The sequence below is a fragment of the Struthio camelus genome, chromosome 1 (assembly GCF_040807025.1).
Source record: "Struthio camelus isolate bStrCam1 chromosome 1, bStrCam1.hap1, whole genome shotgun sequence".
NCBI lineage: Eukaryota > Metazoa > Chordata > Aves > Struthioniformes > Struthionidae > Struthio > Struthio camelus.
Genome location: NC_090942.1, coordinates 208,824,077 through 208,851,972, shown reverse-complemented (window position 1 = coordinate 208,851,972; position 27,896 = coordinate 208,824,077). Strand labels below are relative to the sequence as shown.

The 27,896-nt window shown below is 39.9% G+C and overlaps 2 protein-coding genes across 11 annotated transcripts in view; both read left to right on the top strand.

Annotated features, from left to right (window-relative positions):
- Positions 1 to 356: 356 nt before the first annotated feature.
- Positions 357 to 23,459, top strand: CFAP300 (cilia and flagella associated protein 300). 3 transcript variants are annotated; one of them, XM_009674341.2, is made up of 7 exons: positions 357 to 651; positions 1,804 to 1,885; positions 3,511 to 3,583; positions 9,333 to 9,499; positions 11,919 to 12,091; positions 18,341 to 18,407; positions 23,039 to 23,459. In XM_009674341.2, exons 2-7 carry the CDS (start codon positions 1,808 to 1,810, stop codon positions 23,168 to 23,170), a joined length of 690 nt encoding a protein of 229 aa, XP_009672636.1. In that variant the 5' UTR covers positions 357 to 651; positions 1,804 to 1,807; the 3' UTR covers positions 23,171 to 23,459. The 3 variants fall into 3 exon arrangements, with proteins under 3 accessions (XP_009672636.1, XP_068786495.1, XP_009672635.1); XM_068930394.1 differs by lacking the exon at positions 357 to 651 and adding an exon at positions 1,146 to 1,367; XM_009674340.2 differs by lacking the exon at positions 357 to 651 and adding an exon at positions 1,428 to 1,608.
- A 778-nt stretch (positions 23,460 to 24,237) lies between these two features.
- YAP1 (Yes1 associated transcriptional regulator) overlaps positions 24,238 to 27,896 on the top strand; it is a 95,756-nt gene continuing 92,097 nt past the window's right edge. For 3 of the 8 annotated variants that reach the window (XM_068930384.1, XM_068930382.1, XM_068930383.1), the window contains exon 1: positions 24,241 to 24,845. In XM_068930384.1, coding sequence (XP_068786485.1) covers positions 24,528 to 24,845 — 318 coding nt within the window. In that variant the 5' untranslated portion in view covers positions 24,241 to 24,527. Of the gene's footprint in view, positions 24,846 to 27,896 lie in introns of all 8 variants that reach the window. The other 5 variants (XM_068930386.1, XM_068930387.1, XM_068930388.1 and 2 more) reach the window with 3 other exon arrangements.

Genomic DNA, 27,896 nt, shown 5'->3' with positions numbered 1-27,896 from the left:
GTGGGGAAATGCTTGAAGAAAACAGAATGGGGAAAACATACATCGAGAAGGGCGAGTTAAATGTAGTACAGCTGCTGCACGATAATTTGATTTGCTGAACAGCAGTCTACGGGTGTACACATCCTTTTACAAAACTTAGTAAGTATGTAGTTAGTAATGAGCTCTACAGAAGCTTTACTACTTCAAAACATAGAGTTTTTTAATAGACTTATTACATCTATTTCTTTTGGGTTCCTTCGATACAATCCTGTTTGCAAGACAGAATATTTGACTAACACGCTGTAAGAGTGAAAAGCTACCAAAGACACCAACCTACGGCTGGGCGCTATACGACTTCCTTTAAAAGCAAATGGGGAGCGGCAGTGCGCGTGTACAATTTTTGCCTTGGTTGTCTGCTTTTGTCCCTCAAAATGGAATTTTTTGCCCATTTATGTTCTGCACATTTATGTTTCTGCTGACATGCAATGTGATTCTGCTTTAACTTTTTTAATTAGAAACAAACAAATAAAACCCCTACTGGGCTTGTTACCTAAAAGTCGGCCTGCTGTTTCACCAAAGCAGCAGGTGAAAGATAACATTTCGTGGAGATTGGGAGCAAAGGGAGGTCTCGTTTTGGAGCGGGGGTGGATCGCTACAGGATACAGCGAAAAGGTGCGTGACAGCCTTAAACTCTCGCTCCTTTCCTTGTAAAGGGCAGGAAATTCCCCAAAGTTTGCAAGGTATCGCTTGCTTTACTGGGCTTTTAAAAACAACTTAAGTAAGGCTGTACTTTCCTTGGATAATTTTCTATTGCGAAAAGCTTGAAAACGTGACCGCAGGACTCCCAAACGGCTCAGCACCCTGGGAAGTAGGACGAAGCCCAAACCCATTATTTTAAGGCTCGGTGATGTGGGGCCGCCCTTAACCAAGGCGGCTGACGGGGGCCCGGCGCCTCATTTTGCCGGCAGCGTCAGCAGGCCCCCGGTGCCAGGCTTTGCTCTGGCGGGTCCGAACAAGTTTTGCTGCCGCAGAGACTTGAGCGGGGCGTTGGGGGGAAAGAAGACTGATGTTTAATTAGCGGGTTTGTGAAGTTTTCAGAGAAGAAAGCAGCCCCGCCGGGGGGGGGGAGGGGGAGGGGGAGGCTGCGCCGCGGCCCCGTCAGGCGGCGGAACGCTCGTTAGCGGGGCCCAGCCCGCGGCGGGAGCGCGGCGGCGGCGCACCGCCTGCGCGGCCCCGTTTCCACGGCAACCGCCGGGCCGCCGCCGCCGGCGAGGGAAGATGTCGGCCGGGGAGGCGCCGTGCGTGGTGCGCTTCACCTTCCGCGCCCTGCCCCAGAAAGCCTTCCCCGGCCTGGACAGCCGGGACACCCGGGATCGGCTGCTCAAATGGTGGGAGGGGGAGAGCCCGCTGGTCCGTGGGAGGCTTCTCGGCCTCGCTGGGGGGCGGGGGGAGGAGGAGGAGGAGGAGGGGGCCGGGGTAGCGCCCTCAGAGCGCCCGCTCCGCGGTGGCGGCCGGTCCGTGGGCTGCTTTTCCTTTTTTTTTTTTTTTTTTTTTTAAATCCTCGTTTATTTTTGTTTTCCAAAATTAGCCAAGACTTGTTTCAGCTTTGCGACGTTGCTCCGATGCTGCGTAAGCAGGATTTTGCTCCCCCCACCCCTTCTTGGGGCATCCGGGGCATGACAAGAAGGGACGATAGAGGAAGAGAAACGTGTGTAATGATTTGTCGGGGGAGGAGGACTTCGTATAGTGTATCTAGGCAAGTTTGCAGAGTGAACAAGTACCCAGTGCGTCTGCAGAATACTGCATCTCATGTTTCCATTTCAGGTCCATGCAAGGCAGGATCGCGGCGCAAGCATTCAGTTTTGACCAGCCGTTTAAGCCCTATCTGAAGGATGAGTTTGTTATGGTAGCTCTAATTCCTTTATATTTAAATGAACATGTGTGTGTTGCATGAAATTATAGCTGTGGAAACCTGCATAAAGAAAAATACTGCAGCAATGTTCACATGCAGTTTTGTCGTAGTCTTCTCACTGTCTTGCTGGAAGCAGGTGATTCAGGTGTAGTGTTCAAAGTCTTATTTTGTAGATTAACTGTGTTGTCCAGTGAAAGTATCTTAGTCTGTACTAATGTTTCTCTCTTTTAAGAATGAACAATTTAGTCATTCAAGCCCAAGAATGGGAATCTGAACTGGATGCTGATCTTGGCCACCTCATTTAATGTTGGGAAGTCCATGCAGGGATAGGTTTTTAAACTGTGTACGTGCAGTTAGTACCCTTGGTACCAGCTATTGCTTTGTCACAGTAACTGTACTGGGCAGTTAGACCTGCATGCATACCACATTTCTGAAAATGCAAGATTTTTAAACTTACTGTGCACCATTGATTTATATTGGAATTGTGGGCTCTCAACTTTTTGAGACTCGTTTCCTCTGCTGGCTTCATGTTCTCCATTTTTGTTGTCTGCAAAGTAAAACGTGCTCATCTATTTGAAGAGGGAAAAAATAATCATCTAAAGTTTTAAAAACAATGAATCTTTCCCTTTTAATTTGTCGTATGGATATTTTATGTTGTTATCCCAGAAGAAGAATCCAGAATTCCATAACTGAATTTACTTGATATTTTAAAGAAATTCACTGGAAAACATTTCAAATGATCAAAGTTTACTAAAGACGCATTTACCATCTCAGTGCTTGTTGCTTTTGAATTAGAAATGTAAAAATACCACTGTGAAATGAAGAACTCTGAGTAGATGAGAATTAACTTGAGAATGAAGGGACCATTGCATTACGTAGCCTGATCTCTCTATATCCCAGAGACGTGATAAAGTCATTTGATGATGCAGAAACTGAAAAATCCATCATGTGTCTTAGCAGCTTGTTTAGTGATTGTTCATTCTGGTTGCATATGTGTGGGTTTTCTTAATCAGTTTATCTCTCATTTTAAACTTGTCAGCTACCAAAATCACTATGCACATCTCTTTTTTTCATTAATAAATAAAAAGCGATAAATTAATAAGACTGACCATTTTAAATCTTAACTTAGAACATTTTCTCCATTTCTTCAATAACTTGTGGATCTCTTCTGTACCTGTTTAATCATTTTTGTGTATCCCTACACGTCTACAAGCTTCAGCTTCCTTGTTGAAATGTAGATATTAGAATCATATTTAGCATTTCATTTTTCAGCTCAACAGCACTGCATAAAGAGGTAGAATTGCTTTATCGCCTCTTCTTTTTTCTGTAGCTCCAAGGATTTCACTCATCCTCTTTGCATATTCTGTAGTACTTTACTGTAAAAATCTCACATTGTATACCTAAATGTGTAAAAGAAAATATCTTGAATAAATAAATAAAGACACTGGCTATACGGAGTTACAGGAAAAATATGTTTGGTGGTATGATGTTTCGCAACCAAACTAAAGGGTCTACTTAATAACTGAATTCTTATAATTTGTTTTAAAAATATCGAAGGCAATGTACGATGATTTTATGTTTCGTTTCATTAACTCTTATCTCTTATTTTAATTTTGTAGGCATTTTTTAATGATCAAAATGTGAACTCCAGTTTAAAGTTGCTCTCACCTTCAGGACAGTGGACTACTTTGGGTAAAATTAGAATAAATTAATATTAAAGAAAAAAGTCTGTGTTGTAACTATTTTCTTCTAGTTTATCGTTTTGTAGTAATGAAAATTCGTATGAATCCATATCTTTGCCTGATTTAAATATCTTAAAGAATGACTACTTTTATTAAACAATAGGAAACGTTTCTCACCTAGTTTGTTACTAAATGATCAGGTTTTACACTCTTTCCCCTTGACCCCTGTTTTGATCCATAAACCAAGTTACTGGAAGTGTTTGTAAATGGTCTGTAAAATCCAGTTGACATAGTCATGTTGTATCCAGACGTCATCAACTGTGCAGTATCCACGGAACTTACTACCTTGTTCAGAGATAGTATTTGGAGAAAGACACTCTTCCATGGTTGCAGCCACGTTAGAGCAAATCGAAGAATATTGCTGTATTACAGATTGAGGTTGAGGGAGCAGAACATTAGGTAGAGCGCACTCCTGAGCTTGCATAAATACTCTAGCTGTACAACAGAAATAACCTAGCTGCAGGAAGAGAGCCGTGTGATAGGTTACGCTATTTGTAATCATGGCATAAGGATGACTTCTCATTCACTGCCGTATTATTAACTGCTTATAACAGTTGATTGTGTCTGTAGATGTAGATAACACATTAAAGGAAAAAAAGACCAAACAGAAATAGCATGTGAGCTTATGGCAGCACTTTGTAATGGCATTTTTAATTATATAAATGAAACTGTTAAAGTTTCATGCAAATTGTGTGTGATAATGTAAGGAGATTTTATGCGTAATGTGAACTATGATAATGCCACAGTAGTTTTCTTTTATAGGTATATTTAAAAAGGGCGTTGTGGGAAGCCCTCAGTTTTTCAGTTTGCCTGTGAATAACTTTATTGCATGTAAATATTTAATTAAACTTTTTGTTTACTTACTTTTCCATTTCTGCTCTGTGGAATTGACATAGGTTTTCCCCACTGTACACTGTGATGCTAGACACTGCCAATCTATTTTCCTAAGGCACCATAATGGGATGTTAAAATGAAGCATAGAAAATGCAAATACGGGTGTCCTGTCAGTGCCTCTTTTCCTTTCTGGGAAACAAAAGGAAAATAAATACATTTCAAAGCATGGGCAAACCTTTTTCTTTTCCTGCTTTGGGCGAGGATCTTGTTAGACTATCTGTCTAGCCTGTGACTTGCTAGTCCCTGTAGTGAGGAAGGTCAGTAGGTTACATACCTCCTGTTGAAAGCAGAGGGTCACTTGCCAAGTATCCCAGCTTCTTAACTCCTAATTCTTCTGAATCTATCTTAACACAGAAGTAATGCATTTTATTCTGAGGACTGGAAGGGTTCCCTCTCTAAATCCCGAACAGCTGGTATACGCCATTTGCTCTTAAAATTTCATCTTCCCATTCTTTGCCTATTTTTGGTGAGGAATGTTGGCACATTTTTCTATACTTAGTCTTCATGTGCATTTTTTAAAAATATAGTAAGAATTAACTTTGAGGGGGAGGAGGTACAAAATCATCTTCCGGTATTTTCTTCTTCGGACATTCAGTTAATCCACATACACTGTTTACTTGTCACTGTGGAGAACTCTTAATAACAAGTTTCTTTTCTTGCAAGAGGATACTGGAAATGGGCTTATTTTACTTTTTAGAAAATATGAAGAAAATGACATAATCTAGGATTTAAATTTATTGTCTTGTAAACAAAAATACTTTTTTTTTTTTTGGCAGGGAGAGATATTCAGGATGCATAGTATGATGAGTGGGGTTTAGACTGGTTCTGAAAAACTTCGTTCTCCCCTCTCTGCGAGCTTGGGCAGAACATGTTTACCTATGCACATTAACAAAGCTGAATCTACATTGTAAGATGCTGTCAGCATTATATAAAATATCAATATAGTATTACTTTACTAGATTATTTGTTTTCATAATCCTTTTGCTTTCTTCAGGCTCTTCTTTTCCTCTAGCTAAAATGATAAATTATCATTCTTTAGAATTCAAGTGGTCCTGGTTTCACTTTCATATTTATCTTTACCTCTGCTCTGTAATTTGCCTATCTCCTTTCCCTAAAATCTAAGTGTTCTTTACTACTTTTTTCCATGTCTTATCTCCTCAGTTTTGTTCTTCTCTTTATTCTCATCCACACCTTAATCTTATCAGACCTTAATATCTTCAGTCTCCATCTGTTAGATCACAAGGTGGCATGAAACTTGGGGTTCCCCAAGTGTGCCATATGTACTCCTGCCCCCTGCACCCAACCGCATGCTGGAATTCCTGATAGAATCTACAATAGTACCTTGTCTAAAGGACTCCAGCTTTAATAGGAGTTGAAATACAGCATTTTAGGTGAAGAGAACTCTAGGACATTCTCTCTTCTGCTTCGTTTGATTAGACAGATACTTTGTTTTATTATCTCTCCTCACACCACCGTTTTTTTGCCTGTTGTCATAGGGATATATTTTTCCCTCTTCTTGGTTGCTTCCCAGAGCACCTGATAGCTCTGTCGTGTGCTTTAAGCCTTCTCATCTCTTCCTCTCATTTTTCTAAAACAGAAGCAGCAAAATGAACATAATTTGATGCATATCAACTTACATGTTAAGTCTTGCATTTTTAAATAGCTACAGTGAAACGTGAATAGCAGTTTTTCCTTTGACACGTTATTGGCCTTGCACCTGTCAGCAGTCTCAGGGAGGCAGGACAGTATCTGGTTAAACTCAATTAACACTTGAAAAGTTATCTTCAAAGGGATGGGGATACTGTCTTTTTTCTGTAAACAGAAGTTTAGTATTTGCTTAAGAAAGACTCTTAGTTGCCATATGTACTTCAAGCGCTACTGATTGCTGTCTTTAGATCAAGGTTTAAAAATCTTAAATCAGCAAGTTTTCTACACTGCCGTTGCAGGTTTTCATTCACTAAAATTTTAGATGTCATTTGAACTAATAAATTGTTGGTCTGCACCTTTTACTTTTAAATACCATCTTTTCATACCTGAGTGTTAAGCTTGTGTTATATGTGTTCTATTTTTAATTTTTTTTGTAGATAGCAGGTTACAGGAGGTTTCCCTGAGGTACATTTTTTTCTTAGGCTTTGGAGGAGTTCTGTGGGTTTTTTTTTTTTTTTTTCATGTTGAAAATAAGGAGTTGACAACTTAGATATAAATAGGGAAATATATCTAATTTAGGATTTAGCTCCCCCTGTTCATTTAAAAGCATACTGTCTGCGGTTTATAGATGTTCCAGAACTAGCTGTTATAAGAAGTTCTGCTTCGGTACTTCTCAGCTCTTTGTTTTCCACTCACTCAGTTGTCAGAATGTTGCTCCCGCCTATTTTATTCCCTACTTTTACAGTGTTATCAGAAGTGGTTACTCCTCTCCAGGAAATTCTGATTCTCTAATTCCCAATCTCACCTCTGAAATGGAGAATAGGACCTTCGAGCACATTCACACTTTTCTATTTACAGTCTGTTTTTCTAAGCTACTCAATATGTAACAGAACTCTTGAGTGATCAATCTTTCCTGGTGGAGGTTTTCATAAAATCTTATTTTGGAGCAGAGTGTGTCTCCTCCTTCCCCTCCACCCCAAATAAAATCCTAACGATATGAAAGCTTATAACTAGCTGAATTTCTTATACTTTGATCTCAATAACTGGGAAAATGTAAGATGTCTCCTTTGTTTCAAGTCATTTAACATCTGATGTTACTAATCTTGAATCAGTTTTTGATTCGTGAGTCTTTCCAAAATCATTCCTGTGTTAGGGGCTGACTCAATTCCTATTAAATCTTTTATAAGATTTTTATTTATATGAAGGGGGGGTCTGACTAAGAACTAAAAATTAGAGGAGTCTTGTGGTGAGGGGGTGAGAGGTAGCAAAACCCTCAATTATTTTTTTTTTTCTAAAGTTTTGAGGCTCCAAGTCATGTTTGCTCTGACTTATGTTTTTTTTTTAATTTTGATTATTTTTTGACAGTCGCCGTGTAGACAGCTAAGAGAATGACCTGTACAGTTTCTTGGATAATGTAGCCATAGCCATATATGTATATGCAAAGCCAAGCAATTAAATGGCATGCTTCTTCCTGTAGTTGTTTTTCTCTGCATCATATTTTCCCAATAAATTAATTCTAAAACTTTATGCCATCGTTTTCAGCTTAAGTGCAAACACCTTTTCAGATAGTCAATTTGTAGATTCCCTTTTTTTTTTTTTGCTTAAGAGTGATCATATATGTGCGACTGTTTACCCAGGTTTAGATGTCAAAATGCCAGCCCTATTTAACTTATGAATAAATGATCTCTGTGTAATAGTATATGGGAGAAATCCCAGGGATTTCGTGGGAGTGCAGGGAAGAGAAATGTTAAGTTATGCTATGTTTGCAAAGATTAAAATCAAAATATCACAGATTTATGCATTACAGTATGTACATCACTTTTTGACATGTTTCTGTTCCTGAAATATTGTCATCTAGAGTGAAATTTGGACTTTTCAAGAACATTAGTCTTTAGTGATCCTTTAGGTCCGTTTGCCAGGGCACTGTTTTTTATGTTTAAGTATATAGCAACAGCCTTCTGTTGTTGTGATATTGTTGCCTAGTCTCCCATAGAGGGAGTCTACAGGGGAGAGAAGATAATATTTATAAAATTCCGACTTTCCATAAGTTTATCTCTGCAGAGCTGCATTGCCCTTGTGCTCTCTGCTGCGCTCACGTTTTCTCCATATCTCTCTTCCCCCGCCTGCATTTCAGAAACCCCTTGAAGGACATTCGGGGATGACAAATAGAGAATGTGTCCTAATATTTTTTTTGGAATACTTGAACTGTGGAGAGCAGATGGAACTGAACTGAGCCCTAAGCTGGCTAAACATAGGAGTCTAATGATATTTGAGATGTCATAGGCTATCCAGCACGTACATACAGATTTGTAGATGTGACACTGTATATAAAAAGGATATGTGCCCTTATGGGCTGGTACCTGGTTAGATAAAATACTGTAGGGCATCTCCAGTGGCAATTGGTGCCTATGTCTGAGCAAGGGGATCAAGCCTCTGATAACTTGCAAGTTTGGGAAACAGAAAAATGACAGAAAAATGTACTCTCTACTTAATGGATGCAAACTCACAGTTCGTGCAGGGAAGCACTGACTACTTTTTTATAGAATTTTGAAATGTGATACAGGCGGCTAATAAAGCTTACAGTAGTTTTGTAAGCTACAAAATAACTTTCCAAAAAGTATGGATACATCACTTAAAATACTGCAAATGTGTCCATTTTCAAAAGGCGTTGAATCCCTTTTTTAATTTGTGAGGAGTTACTAACAGTGACGTTTGTACTTCAATCCAAATTTGGTGTTCTCTTCTCAGATTCTTTAAGGCTTAAGTTGTGAAATTATGATGTTCTAAGGTGTGGTCTAATATGATGTTGAGTTTCACATTATGTTTCATCTGTTATTTGTTTTGATTGATAGCATTGCCAACAGAGGGAGCAAATGCATGAGCCTTGATGTAAGGTAGCTTTCAGATGGATTTAATGTTTTCTTTGGTCTTGCTTCTTTCTTAGCTTTGTCTGGTTTTTTGAGGGCTGTGTGATTTAGCTTTGTACCTATGTGATTTTTATTTTTTTTAAGAGTATGCCACACACAGCCATTTAGCGAAGTTAATTGTTTCCATGCTCTATCAAATTATGAATTATTGTAAAACCATTAGCATGTGGACATTCTCCTGTTTTATTTAACACAACAGACTTGAAGTGAAGCCTTCCTATTGTATTCCAGGTTCTAAAGTGATAAAAATTGAAGCTACAGAACTGCTCTGTACACAGATTTCAATGTCATTTTTTGATCGGCTATACACCGAAGGAGTTGTTAGAGAAACTGGACATATTGTGAAATGTTATGATGAATATTGTGATGATATTCTCATCGCTGATGAATTAAGGAAGGTCAGTGTGGCGCTGAATAATTTCTTTAAAATGTTCATACTCTGATAGGTACTATAAGGACACATTTTTCGGTATTTATTTTTTCTTCTGATATGTGCTTTTCAAGGTAAAAGGAGAGATCTGTAGCCATGTAATATAAATGACTGAGGTACTCCAGTTCCCAAGTGTGTCAAGACAATTGTTATTTTTCAGTTGGTCCCGTTTTCCTTTTTAGGTGGGGAGAAAAGGTAGAAGCTTACCTTTTTCATAAGTATTTGCTACCTGGAAAGAAAAAAATTGCAGCTCCTCTTTTGCCTAGGAGGGGAAAATAAGTGGTGCCAGTGGAAAGTTCTTCTGATACCCAGAGCTGCAGGTTCACCCATTATTCTAAATAGTTTATAAAATTTGAAGTGCTCAATAGCTACATCCTGAAGCTTTCCTGACCAGGATCATATGATGTGTGATATGTGAAGGTATTTAAGGAAAGATATCTTCATGTATTTTGAACTGAAACAAAGGAGAGGAAACTATGAAAAGGGAAATGACTTTGACCATTGAAAGAAGACTTCTATTTTAGGAGTATTTTAGAGGGCTGTGTAAGTAGTTCAGTTTGATGATAGGAAAGTAAAAAGGACATCATTTTTCTGTTGATTTACTTCTTTAATGATTATCTCCCCTTATGCTTTAATGGTGTTTAACTGTGTAGATTTAGCAGCGTTCATTTTCAGGTAACATAAGCTCAAACAAATATAACTCCCTGAACAGGCCTGCAAGGTAAAAATTGTTTGTTACGTTCCAGTGCAGGTGTTAAAGAGCAGATTATTCTGAAAAAGAACCTCTTGAACAGTGGCACCTTCTTAATCAACATGCCATCATTTTAAGTGTTTCTTTTGACTTCATGAGCCCAAACAAATTTTTATTACTTATGTTTGTTTAGCATTAGCAAAGCATAGGCTGGGAGAACTGGATTTTGCTCTTCCTTGTACATATAATCAACAGAAGTACTTAATAATTACAGAGTTGCACTCATTTGCACTTGGCAAACCCTTTGAACACAATGTATTTGAGCCAGTGACAGTGGTTACAGGATGCGGCTTGAAAAACTGGTCTGTCTTGTGAAGTTCTGGGAAAAGGACAGAACTCAAACTCGTGTTTGAATCTCAGATTTGGTTTGTAGACGAGCAGTTCAAAATACTATGTGTGTATATTGGAATTTACCTTTTTTTTTTTAATTAAGTATATTTGATGTGAAAAGTGAGAGGTTATGTTTAAAATGAGGTATCATTAGGGTTTTAGTCCCTATTCATTTCCCTCCCCGTGAAAGGGATGCATGTGTCTGCATTTGAAAGTTGAAGGATTCACATCTCTTTGAAATGAACGTAATTTCCAGTCATAAGACTTAAGATGACAGAAAGAATTAGGAATCAAAATCTCCCAAAAGCTGCCTCAAAGCTTTAGGTAAATTACTCAGCAGCCTAGAATGGTAGACTGTAGGGGGCAGCAGACTGTCTAATCTACTTCTGCCAGAGAGTGGACTTCAGCTGCAAAACTTGACATTTTTTTCCCATCTGCAATGTCTTCTCCTCTTGCTTCCACTAAGAAGGGGATTGAGATACGTGTGAAGTGGCCATCAAGAGCAGTTGCTGCCCTGGCCCTTTTCTACTCAGCTCTGTAGCGATGCTGTAAAGAAGGCCAGAGAGTGTTAAGCGTGAATCTGGTTTTGACCCGTTTGCATTTGTCTGTGTTGATATCTGCAGTTTGGCTGATGTGACTCAGCCATTTCCTAGCTATCCTGAGTTACAATTCCTGTCTACCCTTGCCGTGGGCAGCATTGGGTCTAATCTAGGAAGACTTCTGCGTTCATGTAGTGTTGATGCAAAAGGCACGAGGGACACGTGGAGGCAGCTGGATAGCATGTCTGTTTTATACTCAGATAAACATTCACCAGATTCTGCAGTAAAGAACGGTGTGAATTTGAGTGGTTGCCTCTGGAATGTGCTTAAGAATGAGCAATAACAGATGTAGTCAAAGTTATCAAGGACAAACTGATTGGCAGTGATCAACATACCAAATATACCTAGATTATTTTCAGAATATTGGTTGTTTCATTAGCGTGATGAACCAATGAATTGTAAGACTCTTGAAAAATATTTCCATATCTCTTGTTGGCACAAATTTAGCAGTTGATGGTTCTGCTATTAAGATTTTATATTGTATCTATAAACTGTGAACATGATATCGATTGCATCATGGGGAAAAGAATTTCTACATGGAGAAAAGTGTTTATTTGTTTCCATTCCTATTTCCTATATTTTATATGAACATAAACTCCGTTTAACATGCAGAAACGTAGCTGCATTATTTATGTATTTCATCTCAAAGAGATTACTTAGATATTATATACCTATTTGACCTTTTTATTGTATTCTTGTTCCATAAGGCCTTGCTTCTGGAAGATTCAGACCATTATGACCTATTCAGTCAGTCAGATCGCAAGGAGTTTCTGTTTTGTCTTTTTAAGCATCTTTGTCTTGGAGGAACTGTCTGTCAGTTTGAGGATGTACTTGGCCCATACTTAGAAACTACAAAAGCTTTATATAAAGACTTGGTAAGGTAAGTGTTTTCTTTTTGTACTATTACATATGTAAATGCTGTGCATAGACACTTGGTGCCAATTTGTGTAAATGCTGTGCATTGCTGCTTTGAACACTGGGATTTTTAAAATCAATCTTCAAGCTCATTTGTGTTCAAACATGTAGCAATGATAACACTTTAATGGCAAAATATGTGCAGTTTATAATGGCAGCTATCCTAAATGAAAACATTTTACTGTAGTACAGATATGGTCCTGATGTTTTATAATTCATTCCCATTTTAGAGATTTTTGTTTCTGTAATCCTCTACTGAAAATAGGGCATGTTACTGGAACTAGTATGTGTTCCTACTGCCATTGATAGAATTTCAATTATTGATCTTGGATATTTATACTTTTGGACAATTTTCAGGCTTTTGGTTTAGGATTTAAAAAATTGAAATACTTCAGTTGAAATTTTTGGTTCTTTAAATATTTATTCCAGCTTATTATGCATTTTTTAAATGCAGTTGGGTTTTGCCATTCTCAGGTCAACAAATGGTACAATGACACTCGCGGTGTAAAGCTAAGAGGGCAGAATCTGGCTGTTAATATGATATAGTGGGCTACAACATTTTTGGCCCAGTCTGGTGTATGGGATTGTTTGGAATTCCATTTGTTTTTTCTTGATATTAGAGGTGATTGATCAGAGATGCCAGTTCAGAAAAATGGCTATTTTCCTCTGTTTTGTTATATATATATATATATGTATGTGGTGAGTTCTCTAACTGACAGAATTTCTTATTTCTCAGATAGTGGGAAATGGAGTGTAGTTAACAGTTTATACAAAGATTGATTCCCAGCTGAGCTAATGAGAATATAAAAGTCATCAACAATATTACTAAAATTTAGTAGCGTTATACTTTGCCACCTATGGTAAGTATAAGTAGGGATAATATAAAGTACAATACTAGCCTGAACAATGAAAACAATAGCAGACCTCTGATCTGTGGGACAGTACAAGAACTCTGATAACAGGGATACTAAGGGATGCACTGGAAAGGGCAACACTTTAAGCAGAATTGCTTAAAGTAAGAATCGTGATTTTTTTCCTCCCTCGGTTGTATTTGGTATGGTGTGATTACAAATTGTTATTTCATCTCCTATTTTAAGATTATACACAAGCAAATTAGAAAAAAATGTGTGTAAGATGTATTCATCATTGAGTTTGTTCTTAAAAAGTCTTTGATTAAACTTAAGAATAAAACTTACATGTCTGACCAAAGATACGGCGAAAGTACCAGATGTCGTGATTCCTACTCACCTGAGTATTTCCTGATGTCTGTAGCACTCATGTAAATGTAGCTTTTGCTACATTCAAACTGCTGTATTCAAACAGAATATAAAACCCAGAATACTTGTCTTTCTTTTGGAATTTTTTGTAATACTTAACCAAAGAAGCTTACCAAACTTTAATTACTTCTAAGCAGCTTTCAGATTTTCTGATTGTCCATACTTTTCAGGGTGCAAGTTGATTCAGTGCTATGCTGTTTCCCAGGATCATCTAAAATCAACGATTAACGTAGCAGTAGAACAGTTTATACTTTTGGAAAAAAAAAATTAAATGAGAAATTGACTGATAAAAGCACTCAAAGGAAATTTTAGAAATAGTTAACTTGTATTGCTTCATTTATTAGTTTGGATATTGTGATTTGTTACCAAAGATTTCTTATTTGTGTGAACTTCATTTTTGGCATTATCATAATATCGTACATAGAGAGAAATCAAGTGTAATTCATAATATGACAAAAAAGGATCTATCAATTCATCAGTCTTACCCTCCCTTTTCTTTTAAATAGTTCACTCTGCACTTGAAACAAGGCGTTTTCTACTCTAATCCTTGGCCTTAGTTCACTCTACATTAACAACACAAGAGCAGAAACAGCTGTAGTCAATGACCTATGACAAAGTGCCAAATCTAATCAGTGCCTTCACTTTCTTCCTTCCTTTTGCCATTTGGTTGTTTTCTTCCTAAACAGGTTAAAGCTTTGTTCTGAATCACTCCTTTTCTTTGCCTTCATATTTCCTTTTCCTACAATAAAACCTGATCAGGATATTAAGTAGTTCTTGTTATAAAAAGAAATTTGCCTCTGCCACAATCTTGCCTGCATTTTCATCTTACTTTCATGATTGGCATTTTCTATCCCCTCAACTTTTTCTTTATTGACCCCTTGCATGTTTCTGTATTTTCTCTCATGCCTGCTTCTTCTTTCCTTTATATGGTATCAGAAGAAAACCTTTCAAGGTCTATTAGATTGTGGGGTTTTTTTTTCCCCACTTGTCATCTTTTTTCCTATTCTCCAAAGTTTTAAAATAGATCTACTCACTTCACCTGATACAACTATTCATCTGCCATGTACCTCTGTACCTCTCTATTTCCTTGCCTATAATGTCTGTTGTTTTCTCACTGTCCAATGGAGATAACATTAACACTGACTAGCAATTGAAAAAGCCCACCATGATTTAACTAAATCTTTTATCTTGCACCCTTGATATTTAGTTCTTTGACAATCCCATCAGAAAAGCTCTCAATCTTGACGTTTCCGGCTCTGCTTTCTCTTCCCCTTCAGCATCACGTTTTTCTGCTGCTTTCTCTTTTTCCCTCAGCCCTCAGTTTATCCAAAGTTTTGCTGTTCTGTTACCACCTTCCTAAGACAGAGAAAGCCAGTGAATGGATAAGCAATGTGGCACTGATGAGGAACTCTCATGCCACAGTCTTGACTTACTTTGTTTCTAATTTCTAGTCCAGCTGTGCACTGTGTCGCAGATATTTCTGCAGATATTACACTGGAAAATAAAGCAAGGAGAATTACTTATTCATGGCCTCTTATTTTCTGTAAACTATTGCACATAACAGTTATAGTTTTGTACATTCTGTCTACCAAACACTCCACCTTCAAATTGTTGTTGGAAACCAACTTTTCCTCAAATTCTTCTGTTCCAGCCAGTTATCCTATGTCTGGTTTCTTTTCATCCTGAATTTCAAGCTTGTCAGATACATCCTACTATTTGCAAAGTAACATTGAAAACTTATTGTGGTATTTTAAAAAAAAAAAAAAAGCTGTAAGCTGTACTCTTCTAAAGTTTTAATTTTGAAGTTATGTGAGTTCAAAACACTTGGTGAAAATAAGTGGACAGTATAAAAATTATTGCCTGCTGGCTGATGTGGACTAAAAAACTAGGATCCCCACAGATGAACTTGGTCTAATTATGATATGTTTATAAATGCTTATATATGTTATAAAACACCAATATTTGGTCCTGTAACAGTGCTTTTTACAGAAGGCTCAAGCATAAAGAGTTCCACGGAAGTCTCTCTAATGCGCAGAGCGGCAGTCTTTTATGAGCTTTTTCCCACTTCCTTTCTTACGATTTCCTGCCAGTAATTGCTGAGTTCTAACTCCAGGGCAGTTAGCTTAAAAATAATATCAAAAAGTTTGACATTTCATTTAATTAAAGCATTTCCATGTATATAGCTTTATTATGAGAGAATGCAATAATCGTTTGAAATTAACCCTTCTAGGTATTTTATAAACACACCTAGAGAATTCCAGATAAAACTATTAAATGGCAGAGGCTTTTACTTTGTAAAAAGACTAATAATTACTTTGTGAATGAATTTATACACAACTTGTGGTCTGTTACTAATGCAGCAGTAATTAGTCTGTGACCAGTAGAATCCATCCAGAATTTGAGCATGTGTCACGTCCTATGTTACCTAAATAATTTTTAAAATACTTTGTGTAATATTTTTAGTTTAGTTAAAACTAAAAAACAAATTTACGTGACAAAACATGTTAGTTAAAATGGGCTGTATGAATCTTTGTGATCTCCTCCAGCTGATAAATCTTGTCTTCTATACTTAACGCCTGATTTTTGTGATGGTGTTTTCAAGATGACAGCTGCTATAGTATCTTGTACTCGCTGTTCACTTCTCCCTCCTTCTGTGTTTTCTACACACCCTTTCCCATGTAATAAATCAATTTACCTGAAGACATTGATTTGCTCTTTTTATGTTTGGAAAGCCTAATGAAATATTGCCAGTAAGGTTAGGATGTAAGTAGAACTTAAAGTGAATTGAGAAATGGTGAGGAAATTTATTCTCCTTGAAAAAGAGAAGAGATGCACATTACAATGATTAAGGAACTTCTATATTCAGTTAATAGTTTAGAAAATAACAATTTGGAAGAACAAAGTGGGATATTAAGGCAATATTTTTATGGGATTATTATCCTATCAAGAAGACAGGTTAGTTTTTTCTAAACTTTTATGGAAAAATACCAAATAAATATGTCAAATATGAAGGCATAATCCTACCTTCTTTCAAGTTAACAAGAAAAGACTCGTCTGATTTTGGCAGATATATTATTTTGCCCTAAAAATTAAAGTTTGATAAATAAACATTCAATTAGCAAACTGACTTAGAGAAAGCTAACCACAAGGGGAAATCTTCTCAATTTATAGGCAATGGAATATATACAAAGACTTGTTCTCTGCCACTGATTTCCTTGGTATCCTAGGTGTATCTTATATATAATAGAAAAATTAAAGTTTTCAGATACTTTCAGATAAACTTTCAGAAACTGAAAGTTGTATTTTTCAGACAAAAGAATGTGATCCCAGAATAAATTAAATATAACTGTAGCTTTTGAGGGTGGTAATACATGTATGGTAGAAAGTACTCACCCCACTACCCGCCTCTAACTTGCACCGAAAGTTGTCACTCTTTCAGCAGAGATGGTTAAACAGTTTCTGAACTGCTGTGGTTTACAGCCCACTACGTTAGCATAAACTGACATCCATTTTAGTTTATCTTAATATGCTGGGCTGTAAACTGCAGTGGTTCAGAAGCTGAGTCATGAACCAGTTGAGCTGTCCCTTCTGGGAAGGCAATAATCTCCAGAGGGGTGGTAAGGCAGACAACTGGGGCCAGTACCAGGTTCAGCAATGCTGTCTTAATCCACTGTTGAGTATATCAACATGTGAGTTACAAGAAAAAATGTTGAAGAAGCCTCATTACTGACTCACTACATGAAAGATTCGCTTCACAGTACAGACTTAATGACAATTCATACATGACTGTCATTACCGGTGAAATCAGTAAAAAAAGTCAAATTTTTGATTGGCTAAAGAGACCAAATCAACAAAAATAATGGTTGATGTGGGTTCTGTTTGTTCTTCTTACAAAAAGAATCTTTGCAAAAGCAGTGGTAACGGGGGCCTGCTGTCATAGGTAGATAGCCTGGAGCTCTTGTGGTCTACATCCTCTAGCAATGAGGCTATATTGAGACCTTTCCTAGAAACTGAACCTGTTTATAGTAAGGTAGAATTTGAGCTATGCATTTCTTACAGCTATATGGAGTATGAAATTTGTAAGGCTCAGCAATTCCACAGTGAGTTAATGAAAATAAGAATCTGTGAAATTAAATGAATTGGTAGAAGTTACATGTTCTAATTTATGAAGAAATGTAAGCATCACTCAAAAGCAGACCTGAGGAAAAATGAGACAATATATATTTAAATATAATATATGTTGAGAAGGTGTTGAGAGGTCTGGTCAGTCTGCAGTAATATCTTAGCGTTACTAGTAATTATGATGGAAGAAATCATAGTTTTTGCAACAATCACAATCTAGCAATAGAACGATTCAGTAGTCATAATACTATTCTAAGATAGCTCTCTCTACATACAGCATTCCAAATGAGGAAAAAATGATCTTAAAACATAATCATATATTAATTTAAAATGAACTGTCATCTGCATTTCTTTACCAGTACTGCTGCTACTTCTTATGATCTGTGGTAAATGCCATTCGGTTGCAGTTTTTTTCCTGTAAGAGTGTGTAAAAATTAAGAAAAATATTTTAACAAAATATTTAGCTAAATTACTTTCATTATATATCAAAATGCAAACTTTATATTGGAGTCACCCAGGCCTGGGTAATATTGGTGTGATATAGTAGTTGAAAACAGTGAAACCAACCCAACTCAGATGACTAGATATATTTTCATTTAATAGTTTCCAGTAAAATGTTACAATATCCATGTTATCTAGGTTTGTTAATATAGCTTTTCATGGTTCATGTGGCACAAGTTGAATACTAACTATTAATTTTAACTGGATAAAATCTGAGCAAGAATATGGTGCGTATGTTCAAAATGTATTTATTAAATGAAGGACTAATATCTGTGGTGGAAGTATTAAGCCTGTATTATTTCCCTATATTTCAGTGTTCAAAAGAATCCAGGAACAAAAGAAATAAGCATTACTTCTACTGTCTTCAGAGTGTCTGCATATGTAAGTACTAACAATTTTTTGGTACAGGATTTTACTGGAAGTAACATGCATAACATGAAAATAAAGAATTGACATTTACACAAAGAAAACTTAATATTCAATTTAAAAGGGTTATTTTTCCATAGCTGTTGCCATTCTTTATTCTTGAACCCTTTCCCCGATCTCATCCTGCTTGCACTCTTTAGTAACTCTTCAGCAATAGTCAGCACTTAGAGTTTTATTTTGTAGCTCACTAAAAATAGGTTTGGTGGATTATATTTGAAGTCATGACAGTTATCCAGAAACTAGTTTATGGGGAAAAAACCCGTATCTTTAGGTCTGAGTAATTCTACTTGTATATATACATGAAAGAGAAGTAAGGATTAAGAACTCACTCTTGACTTGGTAATTCTATTTTAGAAATGTTTTTAGAGAGCTTTCTGAATAGTTTGTGTTGCATCTGCTTATGTAAAGACTGCAAGGCAGTTCAGTACACAAGAGTTAGAGCAGTGAGATGACTACTACCCTCTTCTCCCCTCCTTTCTCAAGTCTCATTTATTTTTGTTTTTCTTGCAAAATCATACATTTACCATAAAGATGAGTTTGAGAATGGGCTGCATGTTTACTGGATTCAGTGTATCTGCTATTTAATTGTTACAGTAGGCTGAATTACTCCTAATTCTTCTTGAGTAACCAGAGTATATAATAATTACATCAGATAATGTACCCACTTCCAAAAGAAATAGCTGATGTCATTTCAGACTACACAAACTTCCCTGTAACTTGCCAATAGCCCGTTCATGTGGGAGTCATTGTCTTGTCACTACTGTGTGTGATTCATGGAAGACTTGAAATGTTTTCTAAAAATGAGCACTTTATGGATGTATCACAATTTACCTCAGTTTACTAGGCGGCAGGCTTCGAATTAAAAAAGAAAAACAATAACAAAAACCTTGATAACTTGGTATTTTTCTGTTATTACTGTTTTTCCCCACATTTCTGGATCAACAGTAGATTCACATGAACTTTGCGGATTTCTATGTTTAGGCAGACACGGTATTTAAGAGCTCCCCTAGCTGCCTTTGCCGTATATTGAGTATCATAAGTTAAAAAACAAAAAAAAAAAACAAACAAAAACTAGACAACTTTTAGCAACATTTTGAAAACGAAGAAGTGGCTGGGCAAAGGAAAATCCACTGCAAATACAGAGCATACCATCTCTATAGCTTTTAGGGGAAAATCCCTATAGCCTTTAGGGAAAAATAAGGCTTTACTTCAGATTCTGAAATTATGTGAGGTGAAGGACAATTCTGAAAATCCGGTTTCCACTAAAGAACATCCTGAAGAATCTTCTCTCAGAATAGAGTTTATCCCAAAGACATGCTCAGACTTAAAACATGAGGTTACTTCAAAATGAAAGGCTTCAGTGGGTATTTCTGGACTGTTTGGAGGTTCTGTGAATCAAAACTCCTAAGCTTTGCTTGGAAACGATAGGAATAGCACTTACTGGAACACAAATATCTTGTGCTTTTGATGAAAAGTTCCTCTAAAGTAGACAACTATTTCTGCAGTAGATACAGTTTCGAAGATAATTTGCTGAATAACCGTAGAGTGTTAAGGCAATCTTAATGTGGAGGTGACAATGAATGAGCCAGATTTTCTTAGTTTGTATCTGAAAGAAATGGACATAACCTTTTGGCCTGACATAGAAAAGAACAAGCTGGTAAAAGTTGCTTGAGAATCAGCAGAGAAATAAGAGGAATCCACATTTTTGCAAACTATGTAATGGACAAAATAAATGGACAAATAAATGTATTTGGATACCTGTAAAAGTAGGAATGATATCAGGAATTAAGAATTTTATGTAACTTCTTCTTGACACCACCACTCCCTTTTTATTTGGTTTAGGCTGTGGCTAAGAAGACCTTGTTTAGGAAACAATATTAAAAAAAAAAAAAGCCTATTAAAATCAGATAATATAGAAAGATGAAGCTGGCTGTCATCATCAGTATACCGAAAATTGTGTCTCATGCCTCTTTTCTAACAAATCTGTTTCCACAGATACCTATCTCAATAGTGTGGGCGTGTCAAAATCAGTGGTGGAAACTGATCTCATCTTTGAAAGTGCTATTGTATGTTTAAAAAACAGCTTCAGGGCAGTTTTATTGTTTCAGTAGTAAGATCTCTTAATCTAAATATTTCAAGGTATAAGGGTTCATTTATCTGTTTCTGCAGATCTGTTAGTATCAAAACTCTGTAGACCAGGGCATCTCAAGAGAAATTTTAAGTTATGTGACCACAAACTGTTGAACTCCAAGCTTCATAGCTTACATATAATGAATCTTCATTAAATCTGAGGTATTTGGATATTAATTGGTATTTTAGAACTTTCTTTACCTGAACCTTAACTGTAACAGTGTTAGAAATCTCTGTAATAAATAGTTTATGCACAAAGTCTTTTTAAAAACTTATTGATAAAATAATGCGTTTTTAAAGATGTTCAATGTATCTTTCTTCATTACGCTATGCATTTGTACTCTTGAAATCTTCGGCTGAATATCTATGTTCTTGTAGAAACAAATTAAATTGATCCCACTCTGGCATCAGTAAATCAAGGAAGTGTTACACCAACTCCACATGTTTGAACCAAAGTTCAAGCTGGTTAGATTCATGTTTTATTACTCTATTACCTATTACTCTAAAGACAAGAGTAACCCTATGTAAGTTCCGATGGTTTTATGCTGAAGTGTTTTAGTTTTTCTTTTTAAACGACCTTTTTACTGACTAAAATTAAAGAACCTTCCCCCTTACCTTAAATGATATAATATTTATTTTCCTGCTGTCAAGCTTGGTATATTGTTGAGTTTTTTGAAATGCCATGCCACCACAACTTAGCTTGCTTTTTTTCGTGTTTTGTTCGGCAAACTTTCGGTGTGCTGTCACTGCTTTTAAACGGTCAAAAACTCAACTTACGTTGGTTGATTCAGTAAGGACTGCAGACATGGGATTTCTAATAGCAATGGGAAATCAGTTTAATTAACACTCACATTTTGATGTTGGTCTTCTCTTCCTTTTTGGTGGGCTTAGGTTATTTTTGTATGAAACTCCAAAGACATTGTGATGCTGAGTACTGTAAAACGCAACTTAAAGCTTGCTCTCTTTAGTGAAACTGAGAATCCAGTGTTTCATGCACCTGAATCCCTATACAATGCCTGAATGTAGCTAGATGTCTTAAAAATGGAGCCACAAAGCTTGTATGCTGTGTTGCTTAAAACAGAATACTATTTTTAACTTTCTCTATTTCACTGTTATCAGAAAATAATGAGAATAAATGTATCAAATCTCTGCCTCTCTTAAACAATGCTTTTAGGGAGTTGCTTATCTTAATTTAAGATTTATGGTCTTGAATAATTCCTCAAAGGAAGAACATGTAGTATGGAATTCATTATCTTCTAAATAACAGGAGAGAAATTTGGGTGCTGATAACAGCCACTGGATAAAATTCACAAATTGTCCCTGGACCAGAAAATGGAAACGAGGTCTTTTCCCTCCAAGTTGACTGCCTTAGCCACTAAGATAGGGTGTTAAGAGTTTTCATGATTCCTTGGTCCAGAGAAAGACGGATTCTGCAGAGTAGAAGAGCTTCAACAGAAGAATGAGAGAGATGTGCTTCTAAGCTGGAATACTGTGTAGTCTGGGAATTTAAAGTTTTCCTAGAGGAAAAAAGGACACTATATGCAATATGGGAATTTACTCTAGTAAAAAAGGGAACAGAATTTACATATCTTCTAATACTGTGTAAAGTTGTAGGGAGCAGAAGGAAGCAGTTACCTGTTTTAAAAGAAAGGAGGTGTCTGCTACATGCTTGTTCATCTGTTAGATGTTCAATTACAAGACTGAATGCATCAAAAAAGAAGACATCTAATTTCTGAATCCAAGTAGGATTTGAGGCGGGTGACCAGCTTTACTGCTCTGTCAAGACTAAAGCTTTTATTGATATGTGCAGAAGTAGGATGTTAATTTGAAGAACCTAGTTTTCATAGTGTTGGTTGTCAGCTGAGTGTAGTTTTTGGAATGAGAAATTTGGAGTTCAGCATCTAAATTCTGTTAAAGCACTTTGTGAGAATTAGCAGACTTTTAAATAACATTTTGAAGATGTTAATAAGAGCTAGAAAGAGAGTTTTTCTTAGACACAAATATTGGAGACTGAACAGATGCATTAACAAATGTTAAGTGAAAAAGAATTATTGATAGAACAACTTTTGTTATTAATATATAGTTCCTAAATATTTTTCTATTTCAAAGGACACATGATTGGGTCTATGTATATTTAATCGTCTATATTTTAGGCTCTAATTATATATTCATGTGCTTACATGCTTAATTTTACATTTGCAATGGATTTTACATTTCCATTCAGGGTATTGGCACTGTTCAGACGGCTAGAGCTACTTACGTCCGTGTTGTAATGTCAGGACCTTCAGGGGAGATGTGATAAAACTACTTAAATAAACTCCGGTGTGTTTGTTGTGTTATGCCATCAAATAAATTGTTACAACTGAAACAGAATGATACATTTTATTCAAATTGTATGAATATGCTCATTGGTATCCATGTTGTCATTAACAGTTTCTTTTTCCTCTTCCTCTCAGGATGAGAATGGCCTATGTTATCCTTCAAACAAAAGCCATGAACAGACATTTGCCTATTTGATTGTGGACCCTTTCAAACGACACGTCCATACGTTGTATCATTGTTTTGGTGGAAGCTTCTTTGGAACCTAGTTTATTAACCTGGTTGTTCCCAAATTTTATAATAGAGGTGTTGCTCTTTCTGCATGAATTCAAGTAGAAGTCGCACGGTTTTCTTAGGAGGAAGCATGTACTCCTTCATTACACAACCTCTGAGTGGTTACATGTTTTATATCGCTGTTACTGTGCGGTTAGCGAAAAAAAGTTTTGTATAATTTTTGACTAGTTTATTTTTAGAGGAATACTTTCTGAAGCTGTTTGCCCGATAGTTGTGCCCCCTCTTCCCTCACCCGCGTTATCTAATAAACGGCATTTCTCAACATGTCTCGTCCCTGTTTATAAACCCTTTCAAGATCCGCGACGCATAAAGTCAAGGAAGGGGAGGCTCCGGAGTCAGCGAAATCTCGGCGGCAGTGGGAGAAAGTGCGTCAGCCGCCGCCGCCGCCGCGCTGCCCCCGGCTCCCCGCGCCCGCTCGGCCCCCGCGCCCGCCCGGCGGCGCCGCCAGGTGAGCGGGCGGCGGCGGCAGCCGCAGCCCCCGGCCGCCCCCTCGCCCCGCGCGGGGCCGCCCGTGCCCGCCCCGAGCGCCGGGGGCGCGGCCCCCACCCCCGGGGCGGCGGCTCCCGTCCCCCGCGGAGGCGCCGGGGTCGCTCCCGCTGCCGCTCCCCGGGCCGGGGCCGGGCGGGGGAGGGGAGGGGAGCCGCGCCGCGCCGCGCCGCGCCGCGCCGGCCGCTCTCCCCCCGCCCCTGGCGGAGCGGGCGCCCCTGGAAGTTGGGATGAAACTTGCGGGAGGGGGAAAAGTTCTGGTTGACTGAACTTCTTCGCGGCAACGCAGTGCGGGCGGGCGCCAGTGGGAGAAGCGCCCCCCGGGGGCCCCGGAGGGCGCGGGGAGCGTCTTAGGGGAGTGGGGGTGAGCCCACGCGCGTCTCGGCGCGCACCGGCGGCCGGCTGCGCGCGCGGGGGGGGCGGGCAGCACCCACGGCGCGGGGCGCCGGCGGCGGTGCGGGCGGGCGCGCGCAGGAGAGCCGCTCGGCACAGGCTGCCTCCGTCCGAGACGGTGCGGTGCGGGCGGGCTCAGGAGGGGCGGAGCTGGCTGTGGAGAGTGGTTCGGGCGGGCGTAACTCAGAACTTTTGTTTGGCGTGTTGTGTGAGTTAGTTTCCGCCGCCGGGACAGAGGCGCCGGCCGGGCTGGGCCGGGCTCGGGGAAGTGCCGCACGGCCAAAGTTGTTTTGCCAGTTGCTGCTGCCGGGTTGATTTCCCCGCTGAGGGGTAAGGAACACCAGCGAGAGCAGGACGAGCCGCAGCCCGGGGAGCGGGGCATGCGGGGCTGGGAATCGGGGCTCTGAGTCGCCGAGCCCCGCCAGGGAAGCGCCGGGGGGTCCCGCCGGAGCCATGGATCCCGGGCAGCCTCAGTCACAGCAGCCGCCGCAGGCAGCGCAGCCCGCGGCGCCGCAGCAGGCGCCGCCGCAGCCCCCCGGCGCGGTGTCGGGGGCCCCGGCCGGCGCGGCGCAGCCCCCGGGTGCGGGGCCCCCTCCGGCCGGGCACCAGATCGTCCATGTGCGGGGCGACTCGGAGACCGACTTGGAGGCGCTGTTCAACGCCGTGATGAACCCCAAGGGCGCCAACGTGCCGCACACGCTGCCCATGCGGCTCCGCAAGCTGCCCGACTCCTTCTTCAAGCCGCCCGAGCCCAAGGCCCACTCCCGCCAGGTGAGGGGGAGGGGGGCCGCCCGGGCCGGGCCGCGGAAGGGCGGGCGGGCGGGCGGCGGTGGCGGCGGCCGCCTCCCCCCCGCCGCGGAGCTCCTCCCGGGGGAGGCGTGCGGGGGAGGGGGGCCGGGGCCGGGCGGGAATCCGCCCCTGCCGCGCGGCCGGGCCGAGGGGAGGGGGGCGCCGAGGCCGGGACTCCCGTGGGGGAGGGGGGGTGGGTGTCGCTCCCTTTCTTCCTCCGGCTGCCTTGTGGGGGAGTCCTGCTCCCTCCTCTTCCTCCTCCCCCGCCTTATTTGTTCTTCACAGAGTGTTGCGGGGGGGGGGGGGGAAAGGGAAGGGAGGCGTCGCGCGGCTCCTCAGGGCGCTGAGGGGGAGCCGGCCCCGCGGCGGGGCGGCCGTTGGTGACCGTTGGCACCAGCCCGGCCCGGCCTGGTCCGTCCCGGTCGGCGGCGAGGCCTCCGGCTCCACATCCGCTGGGCGTCGAGCCCCGTGGCTGCTCTCCGGGTCTGACCGGAGCGGGTGGGGGGAGCGGGTGGGGGGAGCGGGGCCCCCGGCACCGCTGGTGGAAGCGCTTTGCTGGGAGGACCGGCCGCGCGGATTGCACTTTCTGGCCTAATCCGGCGGCGCTCATCCGTCCCCGTGGGGGAGGGGGCTGCGGAGGCCGTGCCCCCCCTCCCCTCCCCTCCCCTCCCCTCCCCAACATGGATGTAGATTTTCCACCATTTCATCACTGCGCCGGGCTGGGCAGGAGTCGTGCCCCCCCCCCCCTTCCCCCGTCAGAGTGAGTTCCGGAGCCCGGCGCTTTCTGTGCGTGTGGGTACCTTTAAGTCTGGCTGTGTCGAGGGTCCATTAAATTAACCGTCGGTGCGTTGGGCAGACATGATGTGAAAGCTTAAATCTCGGGGACCTGAACGGACACGAGAAACTGGTCTGCCGGTTTGCAGTGCAGGCTGAGTAGGAGATGCAGGATAGGGCCAGCGCCGAGGCACTGCTAGCGTTTGATCTTCTAGCAGAGTGACTTTTGTGCCAAGACCGAAGTGTTGGTGCAAGTATGACTGAAAGTTAATGTTTAGGCTGCTACTGCCAACTTTTTGGAAGGAGGTTGTTCCTACTGGAGTGTTTTTATTAAGTAATGAACTTTGTTGCTAAGCTATAAAATAGGTTTTATTATTGGCTATTGTCACTTTATCTATGTAGCCAGTAGGAGTGAAACTTGCTCTGTGTACTGGTGCCTGGTACTCTTGTTGTTAAGGGTCTGTCAACATTTCCATTATTAAACTTCTGTTTTGAAGGATTTATAACTTGGCTTCACAAGTTTACTCCAGGCTGAACCTTGGCACATACTCTCTTAGGCTAGGAGTTAATTCATTTTCCAAATACTCGAAAACCAATCTGGCCTTTATATTGTAAGACCGAAAACAAAATAGAAAGAGGTGGGACTGAGTTGCTTCTGTATTTTTGTTTGCTTCTGAGTTGCCAATCTTTGAATTGTTGAATAAAAATCATATCGTTTCATCAGCATTAATAACATGCTGAAATACACTGAGGAATAGTGCAGTTATTACATAGCTTTTACTCAAGTTATGCAAGTTTTATCACAGTTTGATTATGCACGGCGCTGGTGTAAGTTCATCTACTGCTTATTGCTGTGTCCTGTTAAATACAGTGAGTGCAGCTAAATGGCTCTTGTATTTGAAATGCATTTAACTTGTACGACGTTCATACACCATGTACTTTTAAGCTTAGGGTTATCTCGCCTGTATATATTGCTCTACATCCGTAATGCATACGGCTTAGTTGGATCACTGTTTCTTGTACCAGTTGGTGGTTGTTAAAATATAAACTTAAAAATCCAGCTGAAAGTAGAAAATCATTTATTTCATTGTTGACTCTCTTTTAAAAAGTCAGGCTGTCTTAATTTTCCTTTTTTGTTCGTTAGTGCCATAGCGATATTCTGCCTAACAGAAAGGGTCTTTAGGTTTCTGTAATTCTTTCTCTCTGTTTCTCAAGAATAAAAGCACCTCACGTTCAAGTGAATTGCAACTTGTGCATTTTATTAAAATCTAAGCTAATTCTTTGAAATACGTTTCCAATTTCATATATGAAACTTTGTACTCACATACAGGCTTAATGAAACAGAAATGTCAGTCTCCATGAGAATACATAAATGGGGCCTCGTGTATGGTGCAATACCTTGTGTAGAGAGGTGTGGCAATGGCTGATATATGCAACTTATTATAGGTGTCCATGTTGTTCTGGTGTATCTGCAAAAAAGAATTAATTTATGAATATATGTAAAAGTCAGCCTTATTTGAACTCAATTTTCAAAGCTGCTTTTCTGTTCTGTGGTGGACGCCTATCTGCTGACGAAGTAGTTCTACGTAGTTATGACTGGCAGCTTTCTGGTGAGGAGTTTTGAGTCATTCTGATTGACTGGTAAAACAGTTTGCCAAAGCTTTGCTTTGGATAAAGCATGAGCAGACTGTTTGTAAGCCACCAACACCTTTAAAGTGCAGTTTGTGTGAGGTTTAGGAAGTTTTGTATTCAGTCGCATGTAGTTTTTTTTGTTTTTTTTTTTTAATGGCAGAATTCAGTAGTTGTTCCTCCCTTGGGACTCTCTGGTGTCAGTGGGCAGAGTTCTTTGTTGCTGTTTTCCTTGTGTAATCGTTTAAACCCATGCAGAGGGTGTATGGGGGGGGGTGTCTATGTTCCTTCCCCACTTTCTGAAAGGAGAGTGGGAAATTAACTCCTTCAGCAGAAACTTGAGTGTGATGGTAATGAACTTGAGTTCAGTGATGAGCTGCGCAATATTCTGTTAGGTCTTCTGACTGGGGGCATGTTTTTCCTTAAAGTTTTACTAGGTAGAAAGAACTTCATTTTTCAAAATAAAACCGAGTGTAGTTAGCAAATAGTTAAAGGTAATAATTTTTGACTTATACAAGAGCTTTTTGTGACGCTAATTAACCAACCTGCTTTAAGGCTCTCCTGAACAGCAGCAACAGCAAAATAAACAGTACAATGGCCAACTTACAAATTTCTCTTGAAAGGTTTCAA